This window comes from Dermacentor variabilis, chromosome 3, assembly GCF_050947875.1.
Source record: "Dermacentor variabilis isolate Ectoservices chromosome 3, ASM5094787v1, whole genome shotgun sequence".
Classification (NCBI taxonomy): domain Eukaryota; kingdom Metazoa; phylum Arthropoda; class Arachnida; order Ixodida; family Ixodidae; genus Dermacentor; species Dermacentor variabilis.
In genome coordinates this window covers 63155787-63173574 of record NC_134570.1, presented here as the reverse complement: position 1 = coordinate 63173574, position 17788 = coordinate 63155787, and the positions used below count along the sequence as shown (strand labels likewise).

General features: G+C 42.6%; 1 protein-coding gene across 7 annotated transcripts in view; it reads right to left on the bottom strand.

The window, feature by feature from the left end:
- Positions 1-17788, bottom strand: part of Pitslre (cyclin dependent kinase 11B pitslre) — a 71429-nt gene that overhangs the window by 32472 nt on the left and 21169 nt on the right. For 2 of the 7 annotated variants that reach the window (XM_075685363.1, XM_075685365.1), the window contains exons 6-9: positions 17470-17598; positions 12939-13169; positions 12834-12869; positions 3596-3706 (exon numbers count right to left, since the gene is read on the bottom strand). In XM_075685363.1, the coding sequence (XP_075541478.1) occupies positions 3596-3706; positions 12834-12869; positions 12939-13169; positions 17470-17598 (507 nt within the window). The remainder of the gene's footprint in view (positions 1-3595; positions 3707-12833; positions 12870-12938; positions 13170-17469; positions 17599-17788) is intronic. The other 5 variants (XM_075685366.1, XM_075685368.1, XM_075685367.1 and 2 more) reach the window with 3 other exon arrangements.

Below are 17788 nucleotides of genomic sequence, written 5' to 3'. Positions count from 1 at the left end.
GACAGACGTGCTGACGGAAAAAATTTCAGAACAAGCACTCGTGGAGTGTTTTTTGCCATTATGCTCCTAAGCCTAATCAACATCTTTCTAAGGTAAGAAGCAATCTTGCTCTTTCCTGTGTCCTTGGGAGGAATAGGTCAGCACGATGGAGGGAGATGTGAAACTGTTCCCTTCCCCCTGGCTGTGTTATGCATTTTGGCCATTATTTCATTGTCTGCACTTTACCTGACTATTTCCTGAATAATTAGAACTTTTTCCTATAACCATTTTATGACACAATTACGATATGCGAGCATGTATACTCAGGGATATGTTACCTGCTCAGTATTTGTGGCAATGAAAGGCATAGAAAAGCAGACATTCAAGAGATAGCTAGGCACACTGAGTGACAAGTCCATTTCCTTGACATCGGGGAAGAAACCAAACTGGAGAGTGACTTAAACTTCCCTGACAACCGGGAATATGCAGAGCCTGACAGCAGTTGACCTTCAAAGGCCGTAAGGTGTGAAAAAAATTACTTTCTGTGTGATTATGCAGTGCTTTGTTGGGAGACAAGAAGAGTATTTTTTGAAGACACGGTAAAGATTATTGATGGCATGTATGTAGTTCTCGACGATCATGAAAGGTAGAGGAGAATTATGAACCTTCTTATTTCCTGCTTGTCCAGCCGTATGTGTATTATCGAGCAAAGACATTGTACCAAAGGTGCCTGAGACAAAATCAGCAGGGAGATCCAAAAGACTGAAGTTCTTGTTTGTGCTACAGTTGAATCCACTTATAATGATACCGGTGTTAACAATATATCGGTTATAACAATGAGAAGCTACTGCACCGTTGACTTTTGTATGTTTTCTATGGTGAAACAACCTCCCTACCACAATGCCGTGACGCTGCATAATCGGTTACAACAATGACGTCTGGCTGCTGGGTGTCCAAGCCAAAAGGTAGTGAAATGCGAAATCCTTGAAAAGAAAGAAAAGCAAACGAGAAATTCGAGCCACTGCAATACGGGCCACTGTTCTAACAACCGCTGTGCGCTCATTTTCTAGCCATCTCCGCGCAGCTTTCTCCCGTCGCCCTTCCGTCCCTCTGAACCTGAACGGGCTGCGCCCATAGCTCTAGGCCACCCCACCCTCTGAAACACAAATGGACTGCGCCAACTGCGTCACAAGCAGTTTGCTCGCATGCTGCTCGCTGGCTCCTCATTCAGTGCAGTCCTGTACTGCACTGAATGAGGAGCTACAACAAACAGCTTAATCGCTTGTGTTCATTTTTGTTACTTGTGTCGAAGTCGTTCCTGGCCACGCAGTTTTTCAACTTAGCTTAACTCGCCACCAAATCGGAACATTGCTGATCCACCCGCTGACTATCGGCAATGCACGCCCTTGCCGGTGAAAAGGAAGCGCACAGCCATACATTTGGAAACTAAGTGCTTCTGATCGATGAGACGATCGTCGCAAACATACTTGCATCGGATAGCGACGGCGAGGATGGCAGCAATAATGTAGTAGGGCAGGCTGCCTCAACATTGTCCCCACAGGAGGCCCGGCTTGATTCAGTCCCTCCGGGGCTTCATTGTTACGAGGAACCTCCTGCTGCACTACGCGGAGCGCTTGGATGCCTCGGAGAAGGATGTCGGCAAGCTTCGAGTAAAGCATGCATGGCTGATGGACATAGGCTTTTCTCGTGCAAGCCAGTGACAAGTACGTGGTGAGATACTTGTGGCGATCTCTCCTCAGCGCTTCTTCTGGATTTCTCAAGCCGACAGGCTGCCACGGTAGCCTTCTCGCAACTTTTAAAAGGCCCCTTTTGGGGCCACCATAGTGATGCCTCGGCGGTGCTCGCACATCGCTTGCCACCTGTGACACCTCTTTGCAGTTGTTATAACAGCGCCATTATTTAACGCCGACAGCCGCGGCTTGTTACATGCGATCAGATCACCCAGGAAGCAGTTAAACAAGTGAACACAATCAACAGCTTGGCGGAGGAAGGTGGTGGGGAGGGGCAGTGGCCTCCCTGCCTATATAGTTTTCTCATATCAGCTGTGCCATCCCCCATTTTGATTTTTTTTTCATGCAACCCGATTATAACAATTATCGGTTATAAGTGGAATTTTCATGGCACTTGAATATTGCTTTAAGTGGGTTCGACTGTATATGCCTACCTGCCGCCGCTAAGTAGAGAAATTTTTGTGGCTATATTTAAAGTGTCCCACTCCACTAATGTGATGTCCCACTCCTCGATATAGGACAGGTGTAAACGGATACATTTAATTTCGTAGGTATACTCTGTGGCACAAAGTACTTTATTGAAAAGGGACAGAACAAAGGAGGACAGTGAAGTGCCAATGGGCCCAAGCGCCAATAGTGCTTCACTGTCCTCCTTTGTTCTGTCCCTTTTCAATAATGTATTTTGCGCCACAACGTGTACCTAGGAAATCTAAACACCAACTTGCCCAAGAAGAAGTCCTTTTGGAATACATTTCATTGTTTGCATTTCCTTTTAAACATTTTCAAAGAAAGAGCTCTTGTTTTAATGTAGGGTAATGCCTGGTGCGAATTCAGAGCAGTCCCTTTTGTAGTTATGTCCCAAGTGAACTAAGCAATAAATTAAAATGTAAAAACTGTCCCATTCCTCACGCCTCTCTTCTACACTGCCTTGTGTAGCTTCCCGCAGTGTATAGAAAAGTTTTTGGAAAAAAAGAGCAACTTCTAGAAAATTCATGAGACTCTAGCAGCTGTACATTCATAGATGCCCGCAAATCCATTTTGTCTATAAAGAAGTAGTTCTCTTAACAATCTACGCACCATCAAGGCTGTGTCTGCCAGTCTTGCTGGCACTATCAGAGTGTACATGCATGCTCAAGTGGTGCATTAGGAATTTCAATCTTAGGCAAAAGAAATAAATTAGCCAGACTAAAACGAAGTGAGAAAGAAGACTGTCAAAACACGCTGATGCTGATTTGTGTCAAAAGTGTAGTCACAGGTTACGGCTGTACATTCACAGATGCTAGCAAATCCATTTTGTCTATAAAGAAGTAGTTCTCTTAAGAATCTACGCACCATCATGGCTTTGTCTGCCAGTCTTGCTGGCACTATTAGAGTGTACATGCATGTTCAAGTGGTGTGTCAGGAATTTCAATCTTAGACAAAAGAAATAAATTAGCCAGACTAAAACGAGGTGAGAAAGAAGACTGTCAAAACACGCTGATGCTGATTTGTGTCAAAAGTGTAGTCACAGGATGGGCAATGTCGGAGTAACTGTACTTGACGCTCTTTTCCCCTTCAAAGATGTTCAAAGCAGCTAATGGTAATGAATGATTAATGAAGCAAGTCTGTGTTAATGACTCCTTCGCTGTCAAAAAAAATTTGCCCAACGTCAGTTTCATTAGCCTTCTAACACACAGTGCAGGAGTACTAGAGGAATTTGAATACCCGCAAGTTCACCAAACGCTCTAGCTCTGAGCTAATATAAAAATGAAAACGATACAGAAGTAAAACAAGAATAAAGCCCCAAATGGTTGCATATGTGTGTGATCGTTGCAATGATAAACACGAGTGCAACCTTGCACACGCCATTAGCATGACAGCGGTACCTCGATGATGTGAATGCTGGTAGTCTGTCTCCTCTTTAACGAGTGCTTTCAGTGTGGCTCTCAAACGAGCATGGCGCTCTTTACTGTACAATGGATCGCTCACTTCCGAGTCTGAAATATAACAGACCAAGAATCCCTTTAGGTAGGAAAGCAGAGCAGAGTTTCATTGTGATGAACAGAAGTTAGCGCAAAAACTGCCACAAGCCAGAAGGAGGCCAGTTATGCATGACAGGCAATCAAGCAATGCAAGACGTGTGCTGATGATTCTGCACTTAGTTACAGATAAAATTGTGAGGCTTGCCACAAGCAGCGCAATCTTGGTTCACTGCTTTAAGCAATAAAGGAATGCTAATGATAAACAACAAATCAGTTTTGACTGATAAAGTGCCCTTTAAAAATCTTCGTTGATTTACCAATACAGCTAAAATTTATCATTTTCATTAGTGCCCCTTTACGGCATGCAAAGTTACCCATTATGACAATACTCTGTCTTCAAGTTTTCTACTCCTGAAGAGACATGCAATGTTAAAATATATATATATATATATATATATATATATATATATATATATATATATATATATATATATATATATATATATATATATATATATATATATATATTAAAACACAAAGTTCGAGACTTTAGATTACTCTTGTAAAACTCTATTTGCATTTGGTTGACAGGAGGAGCTTGATTAATAGCAAATAAAATGAAAGCCAAGGTAACCTTTACCATTTTTGTTCAAGAACTGCAGCAACAACAATGTCTTTCTGACACCGCAATTCCAAGGTAAAATTAATATGTATTTGATGCCTCTTTTAGATACATTGAAAGATAAAAAAGTCACTAAATGTTGCCAAACTAGCAAGTTTTCATTTACTTTGTAACTGTATGCAATGCTCTTTTATCAGTAAACAACTGACTGGACTCCCGTGGACAATGCCAACTTCTGTGATGTCTTAGCTCACACAGCATGTCCGAGCTGTTGTCGCCACCTATATTTCTTTCTTTCTTTCATTTTTTTTTTTTAATTTCTGATGCACCATGCCTATGCTCATCCAAAAAATGTGCTCTAACAATAAAGTTATACCTATGCACTGCGTAACTACGCACAGTGAAAGTAGGTGATGGCGAAGGGTCCCTTAGACGTAAAAAACAAACAAAACAGAATAAATAAAATCTGGCACATCTGAAGCACTGAATGCTGAGAAGCGTCCATGGAAAGCCACCAAGCCCAATCCATCACACTTCTAATTTTAAAAAGCGCATTTAAGTGAGTTTCTCCTCATAACAGTATTTACAGGCCTGAACAACTGTGGTTGGACCAACAAAAAAAAAGATTTAACATAAGACCAAACATGCACAAGATAAAAAGGGCTTGCAAACTGTAAGTCCGGTGTGCACTCATCATGAGTGACATGTATGTCTTCATCTTATGCTGCGTTTCTTTTTTCCCACTGGTTCAACCATAGTTATCACAGTATGTACTACACGCCCTGCAACCAGCCATTATTATCAACAGGCCTTACTTTGGCAGCTACTATGTCTGTTTGTATCAGTCATTAGACTAGTGAATCTGGTCTACAGCTCTCTAGCAAATGTAAAGATGCAGTACAATGACTTCAAGCAGCTGGCAACTGCCTGTTAAAATAGAGAAAGAAAGCTGCCTTATCTGGCTTTACTGACATACTGCAAGAAAACATTCCTTTACATATTGTAATTTAAGAAGCACAGAGTTCGGTGATGGGTAGGTCGTTCCAGTTGAAGCTGTTCACCGAAAAAACAAATATAGGGAGATTAGAACATGAAACATTGAAGCAGGTGTCTGTAGGAGCAACAAGCAAGACATTTTAGGAGCGCTCAGCCTGTTTGTTCAAACTTTAGAAAAGAACCAATGACTTAAAGAAATAAACTGCAATATGCCATGCAAGAACCTGCGGCAACAACAGTAATAAAGCTTAAGTTATCAAACATACATTAACCAATAGCGCATGCATGGGCAAACATTTCCCCCCAGCAGAGACTGACACAGCATGCAAACTGCGGTAATAAAGGCTGCATTCTCAACTTAACACTTGGTTTGCTCGTCGAACAATGATAAAATGCACAACAAAGGTTACTGATATTGATCATTGCAGTAAGGTAAGCCCCGTGCACCTGACACTCTTTGTCCGGAGGTTAGCTGCAAGAAAGAAGGCATTCCTTGACCATGGCAGATTTTGCAGGAAAAGAAAAACTAAAAATAAGAAAAGAAGCCCAAAAGCAGCAAACAGCCAAAGCAGATCAGCAACCTTTGCAGAAGAGGCACAGATAAAGCAAATAGATGAGCAAGAAGACAGTATGTGTGAAGCAGAGAAAGCATATCTTAGTGCTTCTGCAGCTATTTATTTCACATGGCACAACATTGATTCTAATTATGCTCAAAGAGAAATTAAATAATGAGAGTGCTGCTGCATTTCTCCTGGCTGAGTTGATATGTCGCAGCTGTAGTGATTGCTGGGACAGAGAAGAGACAATTTATATCTTGACTTCATGATGCATGCACCTCTTGGGTGCTGAAACTGAATCACGAAATTAAGTGCCTTAGCTCATTATCTTGGACACTTGGAATTTGCAAGTATTTTTTTTTCTGAAGTACAGGTAGTTTGAACCTCCACTTACCGAAAAAAAAAAAAAAAAGCAAGTTGAAAGTATTGTAGCGTCATTCCTATAACAATTGCAGCTGCTCCCTGCTTGGTTTCCTAACTGGCAGCGCTTCTGTATAGAGCTAAAACTCGATCCAATGAAACCCGCTTTTATGAAGTTCCTGATCTAACGAAGAAATTTCCATCCCCCAGCAAGTACCCTTAAGGTTCGATGGTGCCATCAACCCAAATTAACGAAACTAGTTAACATTAAACCCAATTTAATGAAGCATTTCTGGAAATAAATGAATAAAAAGAGCTGTGGTTTCTTTCTAATTTTGATGCAGATGGGTTTTTCTTTGAGCGTGTGCTTAGTCTAACGCTATCGTGTTAAAACATCTAGGCACCCTAGTCACAGCCCTAGCTTTATTTTGATGAGGCTGTACGCCGCGCCCATGCACGGAACAATGGACTCGGCAGTCGCTAGCATTCTTACGCACCAGATGGCACTAAGGGCAGCAATGTTTGGCCCCCTTGCGGACTTTTTACACGTGCAGGCGTGGGTTAGTGGCAAATACAATTCCGCGGCACCTTTTGGGTGTTGCTACGTTACTATTTTAGATTTCGAAGGACCGAAAAATCCCCTACTAGACTTTCCAAACGTCCCCGATTTAACGAAATAATTTGAGCGTGGTCATCCCTTTGTTAACTTGGAGTTTCAACTGTAGCTAGGTTGGGATACAGCTTTCAATCTTAATGGTGGCATCGCAGTGCTACCTTGAAAGCCCTTAATAGCTTTTTTTTTTCAAAGTGGCTTTGAAGAATGTATGTAGCACTACAGTTATACACTGTCTCAGTAGTTCCGTGCAGTGGAGAAGTTACAGGCGCCTTGACCAATCAGGAGGGCAAAGACAGCAAATGGCGTTTTTTCGGACAGGCCTCAAGTTTTCAAGACTGTCACCACCAGGTGATATAGGCATATATGTCTGGCATAAACTTGACCTAGACAAAGCACACGATCTAAGCACACGTCGAGATAGGCGCTGACCTATGGTTTTACCACATCATACGACAGCTACTTCTACGATGGTTAACGATTCTACCAATGATCTATTTCATCTACCAAATGCATTTAATGAATATTTACAGTCTGTATTTACTCATGACAAAAGCATCCCATCAATGACATTAATGTTACCGAAGAAGGTGTTTTGGACTTAACATTGAAACTCTATATTAAGTCTACTGGGCCTGACGGCATTCCGAACTTGTGTTTGGTACGGTACTTATTATGGACCTGTCGTTACCTTACTGTCATATTTCACAAGTCTCTGGCATTCTCTGTAGTACCCTCATCCTGGAAAATGGCTCAAATTCTTCCTTTATTCAAGATTGGTGACAAACACATTACCGTACTTACTTGAATCTAGGCTGACAGTTTGTTTCTTTTTTTTTTCCAAATAATCATATACCAAACTCTAGGGTCAGCTTAGATTCGAAGGTATTAAAAAAGGCGTCAGTTTGTAATTTAAAATGATAAATATTGTGCATCGCTACCGGCATCTGGAAAAGTCAGTATCGAAGCCGCTACTAGCTGCACCAGTAGCCAAGTGAAGCACAAGAGCGACGTCGCTATTTTGACCTGGGTTGTATCGGCGTAGGGCGTGGCCCACAGCATGGTGTTATCGTAATGGCACCAAATAGGCAATGCCCTATTGTGCCGCTTTTAAACGAAAATTTCTGCTAGCTGCAGATATATCGTCACACGTTCGAGCCGGTTGGGACTGCAACATTGATGAGAAAAACAACCCTCGTTGGAGGGGGCAACAGGAGACGCTTTTTGCGTGTGCCGCAACAAGAAAATAGCGATAAATGATAGCGATAGGGAAAATAAGCATGCGATAGTTCACCAAGATCACTCCGCATTTCGATACGTGCGAGCCGCGCCGCACTGTCTGCGCATGCATGGGCATGCATCCACAAGCGTTCGTGTGGTCTGGGCTATAGGCAATGAGGGTAGCAGCGATGAAAATGTAGAGTGAGCTCGGCACGTTTATATTAAATAAATGCTGTTTTCATTTTGTGAACCCTGTCCTTGCTTTCTTGTTTGGCCTACATTCGAGGTAACTTTTCTTTTAATTTTTTCTGGCTTCGGACATTCGGGGGTCGGCTTAGAATCGGGGCCGCCTTAGATTTAAGTAAATACAGTAAAACCTGGTTAAACTGTACCCGCTTAAACAGTAGTTTCATTTTTAAAAGTAGTAAAGCCAAATCCCCGACTCAGCAGCCATTGAACATAATGTGTTTTGTATCCGCATAAACCGTACCAGCTTATTGCGTACGCATCGGTTAATATGTAGCGTTTTCACTTTTCGTCGCGCAAACATGGCGGTGAGTCGACTCCATCAGGCGGCCCGGCAGAACAACAAGCCTCAGAGATCGGAACAACAGCCTCCAAGTGCCGTGTGCGTTTGCGCGCGAAGCCACATCAAAATCAACATCATTTCGGCGCTGTGCCAGAGAGCGTTGTGGCGTTGTGCAAGCGAGGACTCGCATCATGCTGAAGCTCAGATAAAGAAGACCTTGGGTGCTCAGCATAGAAGAAAATTAGACATTGTCCGTGCTATCGAACATGACACGAAGTCGGAGCTGGCACGTGACAGGGATCTGCTGTTGACTACGGTGTGTGGCATTTGGAATGCGAAGAAGTTGCTCGGCAGCGCTGCTGCGACCGCGAAGAGATGTCGGCTATGAGGTTCGACTTTTCGCCATCATTGCCTCTGTTGTTGCCGAAGTGTCGACTAGCGACAGTGATTAGCGAAGTGACTAGCGACAGTGAAAGCGACAGCACGGGCAATCCAGGCCCGACAGTGGCAGCAGCTGCGCGTTACGTCAGCCTCATGAATGCAATCATCACGACGAGAACAGCACCCTGCAATGAAAAGGCGCCCGTGACTTCCGCAACGCTATCGCGCCTGTGCACGAAGAATATGCAACGCTAACGAGGAATCTGCCATGCGAGTGTTTGCCGAGAAGAGGGGGCTGGCTGAAAAGCTGGCACGCAGCTTCAGTAAGTTTGAGGCTGCTGCCGTTGTGCTAGGCCGCCACGACATCAAACGAAAATAACACTTTTGTCGCGCGAAGTGAATAAATACTGCACGTTTTTTCCCCATTCATGGCACTCTCTCCGAGTTCCGTGTTCCGTTTTTGATGGGTAAGTGGGCGATCTCATGGTATTTCGGTTAAACAGTACTGCCGTTAACTACGTACTTTTTCCGAGCTCCGGCCAACTACGGTTTAACGAGGTTTCACTGTACAATATATCTAATTATAGACCAATTATAGACCTGTAAATAGGATATATCTATTTATAGACCGATTATAGACCTCTCATTTTTGTAAAATCTTAGAGCACATTATTTACATACACATTATGAAATACCTTGTTACACATAAATTACTACTAACTAATGTCCCGCACGGCTTGAGACGCGGATTCAGCACACTAACACAGCTAGGTGAATTTACGTATGACATTTGTATTAACCTCGATGCGGGCAACCAAACTGATACAATCTTCATTATTCAAAGGCGTTCGATACAGCGATTCATTCGAAATTGATGTATAAACTTGATGTCCCCCCCCCCCCATCCCCAACAATCCCAGCCTCCTCAGCTGCATTTCTCGTTTTTTTTCCCATTGATCTCAATTTATGTCCTTTAACAGAGCTAATTCCAGGTGCCACAAGGTTCTGTGTTGGATCCGTCGCTTTTCTTGATCTTTAATTATTGCCTCGTCACATAACCTCAAATTTACGTTTGTACGTATGATGACTGCGTATTATTAATAAAATTTTCTGCTTTTATGACCATTTAGCACTTCAAAAATTACTTTCTAATTTAGATCTTGATGTGCTACCTGGAAGATGACAAATAACAATGACTGCATATTACATAATCAAATTTCCTGCTTTTATGACCATTTACAGCTTCAAAAATAACTTTCTAATTTTAGCTATTGGTGCGCTACCTGGAAAATGACAATTAAAATCCGTAATATTGTTATGACTTTCACTAATAAAACGACGCGACCTTCTGTTTCTTTTTACAAAATCAATAATACTCCCATGCATAGCGTTACTCAGTATAAATTCTTTAGTCTTGTTTTCACAACCAGTACGTCTTGGTCTAAACGCATAGATTTAAACCTCAAAGGCACTGGAAAAGTTAGGCTATCTGTGCTGCACACAGACCACAGCACGAAGAGATATTAAACTACTGATGTATAAATCTCTAATCTGGCCTCTACTGGAATATGCTTATCCTGTCCAGAATCCCCACAAACAATGCAACATTATTCAAATCGAGGCCATCCAAAAAAAAGCAATTCGCTTCATATGCCGCAGGCTTGATAGGGATTTTTCCCCTTCCCACAGCGCTTTATCCCTAGGCTTGCAACCGCTCTCAGATTGCTGATGCACAGAGTCACTTAAGTTTCTGCATTGCATTATTAACTCCTCTTGCCGGATTTCATCAGATAATTACTTAACTCGTGCCAAACCACCTAATACTAGAAGTCACTCTCACCTAAACATCGTGCCTTATTTTACCCATACGGACACCCTTGAATACAGTTTCTTTCCCCGTGTAACAATTGACTATCATAATTACTTGCCTGGTCCTACTCGTTCTCTGTCTCTAAACTTATCTTTACTGACTATTGAATAGGTAGTTATTATCTTCATTTGATCTGTATTGTTCACCTTACCTCTGTTACCGTATTTACTCGCATAATGATCACACTTTCTTGTCAAAAAAATTGTCGCAAATTCAGGGGTGCGATCATTACGCGAGTTAAATTTCCCACGAAAAGAAACGTTTTCTTTTTTCATCCCGCATTTGCTGTGGGATGACAAGCAGGTGTCTGCCGTTGTCAATGCAGTACAGCAAAACAAAAATGTCGGCCGGCAGAGCAAGCCGAACGTGATTTTCTTCTCGTGAGTACATTACGCACACGCATTGAAACAGTTTCTCCCGTATCAGTAATGAATAATATTGTTAATATCAGGAAGTCTGCAACAATAACGTAGCCATGTCCACTTTGAGGGGACAGAAACAGATATGGGCATGCTTAGCTGCCAGTGACATAGAAACACATGGTGGGCATGCTGCGGAAACTGCGGCATTTGTCTTCACTGCAATCCTAATACGGCACGTTTCCGCTAAGGGTGGGTGAATATCTTAGCTGTGTTACAAGCGTCGGCGTATGAATAGGGTACACTTCGTATCAGTGTGAACGTGGCCACTACCATTGCCGCTCGCGATTTGTTGCGTGCCCACGAGTGCAGACGAGAAGAATCGAAAGGCATCCTTTATGATGTTGTTGTTGACCACAACCATTATAAAGCCTGAAAATGATAAAGCCGAGGCAAGTTTGGTTGTACCTATTTTTGTCATGGAAGTGCGGAAAGTGATGAAAGTAATAAAATGAGGCATCTACTTAAGTATGTTTGGTGCATGCAGACCGCTTGGCTTGTCTATAAGAGTCGTTCGCGTAGCATTCGACAGATGGTAAGCGCGATCATTATTAGCTAGACTTGACACACGACATATCGCTGCGGCAAGTTTGGGGTGCGATCATTACACGGGAAATTAAAAAAATTGAATTTTGCCGAAAAAATTCAGGGATGCGATCATTACGCGAGTGTGATCATTATGCGAGTAAATACGGTAATTCAGCCAAAGGGCAAGAATTAGGCTATCTGCAAGAGGCAATCTTTAAAAATTCCAGAAAACTTAAATGTGACCACCCCGGACATCCTGAAATAAGCCCAGCACCAGCAACAGTAGTTCCACCATGTGGCAACATCTGTAAGCTGTTCAAGAGTGTGTTAGCCTAGAAATTTGGCAACAGATAGTGTACCATTATATATTCGTAAATATATTATATTATACTTAAATCATTAACCTACAAGCAAATGTAAATATGCATGTTATATAATTACATAGAGCCTCTTACAAGAGAACAGAGTTGCAGCTATTCCAACAAACATAGATTGTTTGTTGGAAAAGCTCCATTTCTTTTTTGGATTGAAAAATACCAACCTTCTTTTCTGGCTACACCATAGAGACTGAAGATATGTTTCAACAATAACTACTTTCCATGCAAGAACCTGATCGAGAGTGAAATATTGTAGCCGATGTTTGTTTCTTGGTTTTTGTATCATAATCAGTTTTTCTTCCTTTGTTTGGTTATATCAATGTTGTCGTCTGCATACAGCACGCCAGTTTTCCAGCAACAGGTTCGCAATAAAGCCCAATAAAATTTCGAACAGAAGCCGTAATATAATTCAACATTTCCTGCAACAAAGTTTCGCCCAATCCTAATGATCTAGAAACAGGCATGAAGGCTGGCTGTGTTGAGCTTCACTGAAGCCTAAGCTATACATTTAAAAAAGAAGCAACAAGAGAAAAAAAAGTAGAGGGAGGGGGAGGCTCAGGTTGGTGGTTGAGCTTTCCCCGCTAAACATTAACTTGTCAAAATCCACTCGCTGAAACTGAATTCGCTTTGCTAGAAGAACCGATTTAGACCAGTAACTGAAACGTTTACCTGATGTCTTCCCTGGCCTGAAAAACAGGCCCAAACCTGTGCGCAGCAGAACAGAGACAAAATTAGGCTACAAGTCCAGCACCAGCACAGCTGCAGCACACTTACCATCGGAGTCGCTGCTGTCCTCGCTGCTCGAGTCTGAGGAAATGTCGGACCCATCGTCATCATCGTCGTCGTCGTCATCATCGTCGTCATCGTCGGAACTCTTCGCGACAGCGCGCGGTTGTGGTTGTGGTGGTGGCGGCTGCTCTTTGGTGGTTGTGTCCATTAAAGCCATTCTTGGCTCTCCCTGACCGCTATGAGAGACCATTTTTGGTGGACTTGGCTCTTCGTCCTCTGAAGAAAGTTGAAAAAATAATGCAATAAATAGAGCTGCGAGAAAAGCTGCAGAGGAACGATAATAATAATAATAATATTTGGGGTTTTACGTGCCAAAACCACTTTCTGATTATGAGGCACGCCGTAGTGGAGGACTCCGGAAATTTTGACCCCCTGGGGTTCTTTAACGTGCACCTAAATCTAAGCACACGGGTGTTTTCGCATTTCGCCCCCATCGAAATGCGGCCGCCGTGGCCGGGATTCGATCCCGCGACCTCGTGCTAAGCAGCCCAACACCATAGCCACTGAGCAACCACGGCGGGTTGCAGAGGAACGAATAGACGAAGTTGCACAAATAATCAAGAGACTCGGAGAAAGCACGCAACTGCCGTCATTCAGCGATAAGAACAAAAAAAAGTGTTGCACTAAAGAAGAAGGCATAATGAATAAAATCCCTTCAGCAACACAAAAAACACTGCTGCTGGTGAAGGCACAGTAAAGAAGCAAAGCTGATGTTAATGTTCCATGTACTGTTGTTTCCTTCTGCTGCTGATTCAAAACCACCTGTACCAGAGATGACTTTGAACATTGCTCTACGGCCATCTTTTCAACAACACATTATTTGTGCAGGCAGACATCAGAAATAAAATCTCTAATCTAGGCAACCCTGTTTGTGCAACCCCTGTTTTGTGCAAGCTACAGAATGCGACCCCAATACAGAATGCCTGCATCTTTTTGCTCAGCTACAGTACCCTTATCATAAGCTTTAATAGTTCTCTGCGTGGCTACTGCTCCTGTGAAAAGGAAAGATAGTCATCCACCTGACCTATGTTCAAAGCTCCAAAAAAAAAAAGAGAGAAGTTTCTCAATAACATAGCTTCGCAGGGGATGAAAAATTTGTCCTAGTGTGGGATCTTTCCCTTTCATGAACTTTCCACCACCTTGCGGCCTTCCGCCTAACTGATTTGCCATACTGCTCATCTACATGCATATTACAGATGTACGGTGCACCCCGGTTTGCCTTTAAACTACCCAGCACTTCAAAAGAGAGCAGCAGTGCGGGTAACGATGAATGAATGCAATGAACAAATTTGTCTCTGATGCCTTTTGTTTTCAGCCAATTATGCCAGGTTGCTTTCATAAAGATTTAAAGGACAATGCATGCAGTTGTTTGCGCCTGTTACACTATGCATGAAAACATGGTAGTATAATGAAACGCAGACAGTCATTATCAGCTGTAGAATTCATCAAGGGCCTCACCACTAAATTCTCACCAAGCTTCAGTGAGCAAACAAACTTATTTGAGAGAGGCGAGCTCATGGCCTAATCAGGAATGGCCTAATTAGAAAATGAGACACAGCCCCAAGAAATGCCTGATCACCAAGACGACCCACTCAAATGCAGAATTAGTAATGAAAAAGTACAGCTTTCTCGTAAACACAGTGCATAACATGGAGAGTTTTTGGTGCAAAGTTATGAGATTGGAAAAGGTTCAGGATCAACAAATGGCAGTCGAACCTCGACATATTGAATAGCATGGGGTTCGCGAAATAGTTTGACATAGCCGGAATTTGGTACATAACAAATGTATCAAAGCCCTGTGCAAGTTAATGAGTAAATCACTCACGGCGCAGCGAATACTCACTTGAAGCGTCAAACAAACAATTTATTGCTTTGGGTCAAACAACTGCGGCAGTGTAACCTGCTTCTTATTGGCGACCGCGTGCCTAACCACAGCCTCCTCTACATAATCCAAATGGTCCACAAGTGCCAGGCCAGTGCCTTCTATAGCACTGTAGTAGAGGCGAACAAGGGCCAAGGCAGCCGCAGCCTCACTCAAAGTTGGGAGTGGGGTAACATCACTGCTTGCATAATCGTGTTTGGCAGCCTCTTTGTTAGACCGCTAGGCAGTAACCTCCGCGGCAATTTCCGCGCCAATCAACTCAACCCTAGTTCCAGAACTTCCAGTGGCGTCGTTACCACAGACGAAGTCGTCAATGCACATGCCGTCCGCGGTATGCCGAAAACTTCGGCAAAGATCAACTTCTTTCTTCATACCCCACGCACAGAATAACCTCTAGTTTCTCGGCAAATATTAGTGATGTACACTTATTCCCATTTGCAGCCATCGCAACACCGCACACGCCACGGGTCACATCGACCACACCACAATAACCACAAATGGCCTGCCTAGCAGCAGCACCGAGGAGGAATCAGTGCGTCAAATGGCCTAATTAGAAAATGAGATTTTTTTTTATGTTCGGTTTGTTTATGTTGGCATACTGTATTTGTTATACGCCTTGTCTTGGGGGTGCAGACCTCATCAAGCCTGATAGATGGCTTTTTGTCTGTACCCGCCAAGTGTCTTTGATATTGAAATGATTGATTGATTGATTGATTGATTGATTGATTGATTGATTGATTGATTGATTGATTGATTGATTGATTGATTGATGTGCTGAGCTGTAAAATGAGCTAAGCTGCTGCCTGTGTGCGTCGCTGCGGTCAAACAGAGCTTCTGGCGCAATCAATGCGAGCATGTAGCCTAGTGTAGCAGTCGGAAACCCTCACTGCACCGCCACTTTCTTCAAGCTGTGTTGCGGGAAAGCCTGCCATCTGTCACCAGAGCACATGCGGTTAAATGGTGCTTCCGGCGAGATTGATACGTGCGTGCAGCAGTTGGAAACGCCTACTGTGCCACCGTTATTTTCATGTGTGTTGCAGGAAGGCCTACTGCCCCTCATGAAAGGGCGCATGTTCTGGGGCGGTGGAGTACGATATATCCGTTTTACATCTCACCCCGTCTGACATAAAAAAGTTAAAAATACATGTCATTTTTTATGTGATACGGGAAGACTGTCGATATAAGCGATAATTCAATATATCCGTCTTCAATATATCGAGATTCGACTGCAGTAAAGGGAGGAAGCAAATACCAATAGTTGCATACTGACCTCGCTCCTCGCTAACTGAAAACCACCAGAACAAGCATTTTTTGTAGCATTAAAAGCAAGCGAAAGCATGAAAGATGAGTATACAAGCACAGTGCCTTTAATAAATGTTCTATAAAGAAGCCGTGCAAAAAGAAAAAGAAAGACATTAGATGGCTAATGCCTTAAGTTCCCTAATATTATTTTCAGAACTGCTGCCACACTTACAAATTTAATGTCATTCAGCATGATGATGATGACAACTGCCCTCTGAACAACAAACACTCTTCAGTGCTAATTTCAAAATAAGCATGCATTTACAGCCTAAGCCTGTCTTCAGCAATATTTTAATGTAATGCAATTTAATGTATTTTAATGTAATGATACCTGATCAATAGCTAACACAGCCAGTCTGAAAATTTGTCAAATGATGATAATTACGACTGAATTGAGCACCTGCGAGTTGCGCCATATTGCGACTCCATCATCCAAGCATTCCACAGTTTTCACCTCTTGGCCAGCAATTATACTGTGCCATTAACACAAAGCTGCCCCAGTAAAAGAATAACATTTTTGGGGTGTGTCAGGTATTTGAATGTGTGTTGTACACAATGCACTTAGTATGGAGAATAGTAGCAACAGTTTTCAAACCTCTTTCGACAGATAACAACTGAACAATTCAGATGGCAAGAAACACTAAAGCTCATAGTAGGCTTGCCATGGACAGTTATCCATGTTCTTAGAGTGTACAGTATGTTACACTCTTAAAGAGAACATGCAGTTGGTAAAGCCAATATATAAGCAACATGCTCCTTGTATGTGGAGTATGTGGAGAAAAAAAAAAGGCTGATAGGATGCATTTGACTGACATCTACGCATATATGCATGCCTTCGTGATATAATTCTGCTGTAATCGGTAGCCAAAATCTAAATGGTTATTCCCTGTAACAGTGGATTGTACTAGACACTAAACCTAAGACATGATAATCTCTAGCATTGAAATAAACAGCTAGGACAGCATGCAAATGCCATTACGCTAAGCAACAACACTAAGACGAATCAATGAAATAAATGCATTTACATTTACTTATTGCAGTTACAGCACACTGCCTTTTGAACAGAGATGTGAAGAATCTGTGCCTAGACAGGATCATTGTAACATAACTTCAATGAATTTGAAAGAAACTAGACAACTATTCGGTGAATTCTAACCGTTAAGTACTCAGACTGTCCAGCTTACCAGGGACTTAAGCTCAATGGCTTGCTCTAGAGGAAATCTATTATACTCAGGTTTCTTATGTCTCACTATCAATACAGCTGATTTTCATTACTGCTTACCAGTGAAGCACAATTACAACATTACGTGAACGATTCCTGACTGAACTTACCGATGTCAGTGAGGCGCTCATCCTCAACTGTGAGAGAGATTTCTGGCAGGTCTGACCGGTCGTCTGAACTCCGTGTGAGAGGACTTCGACTGCGGTCTCTGCTGGTCAGCTTGGGGACTTCGGCCGCTGCTGCAAAAGTCAGAATAGCGACAGCAAATGAATGCAGCTGCCATGATGCAGTCGCCATTTCGCACAACATGAAAAAGGTGGGTGAGAGGGCAAAGGTAAGGGTAGTCATGCTGGCACCGCATAAGTTGTCAGTACTGTGCGAAATGATGCACCCAATTGCCAAAGAAGAGTCAAAATGCTCAACGAAACA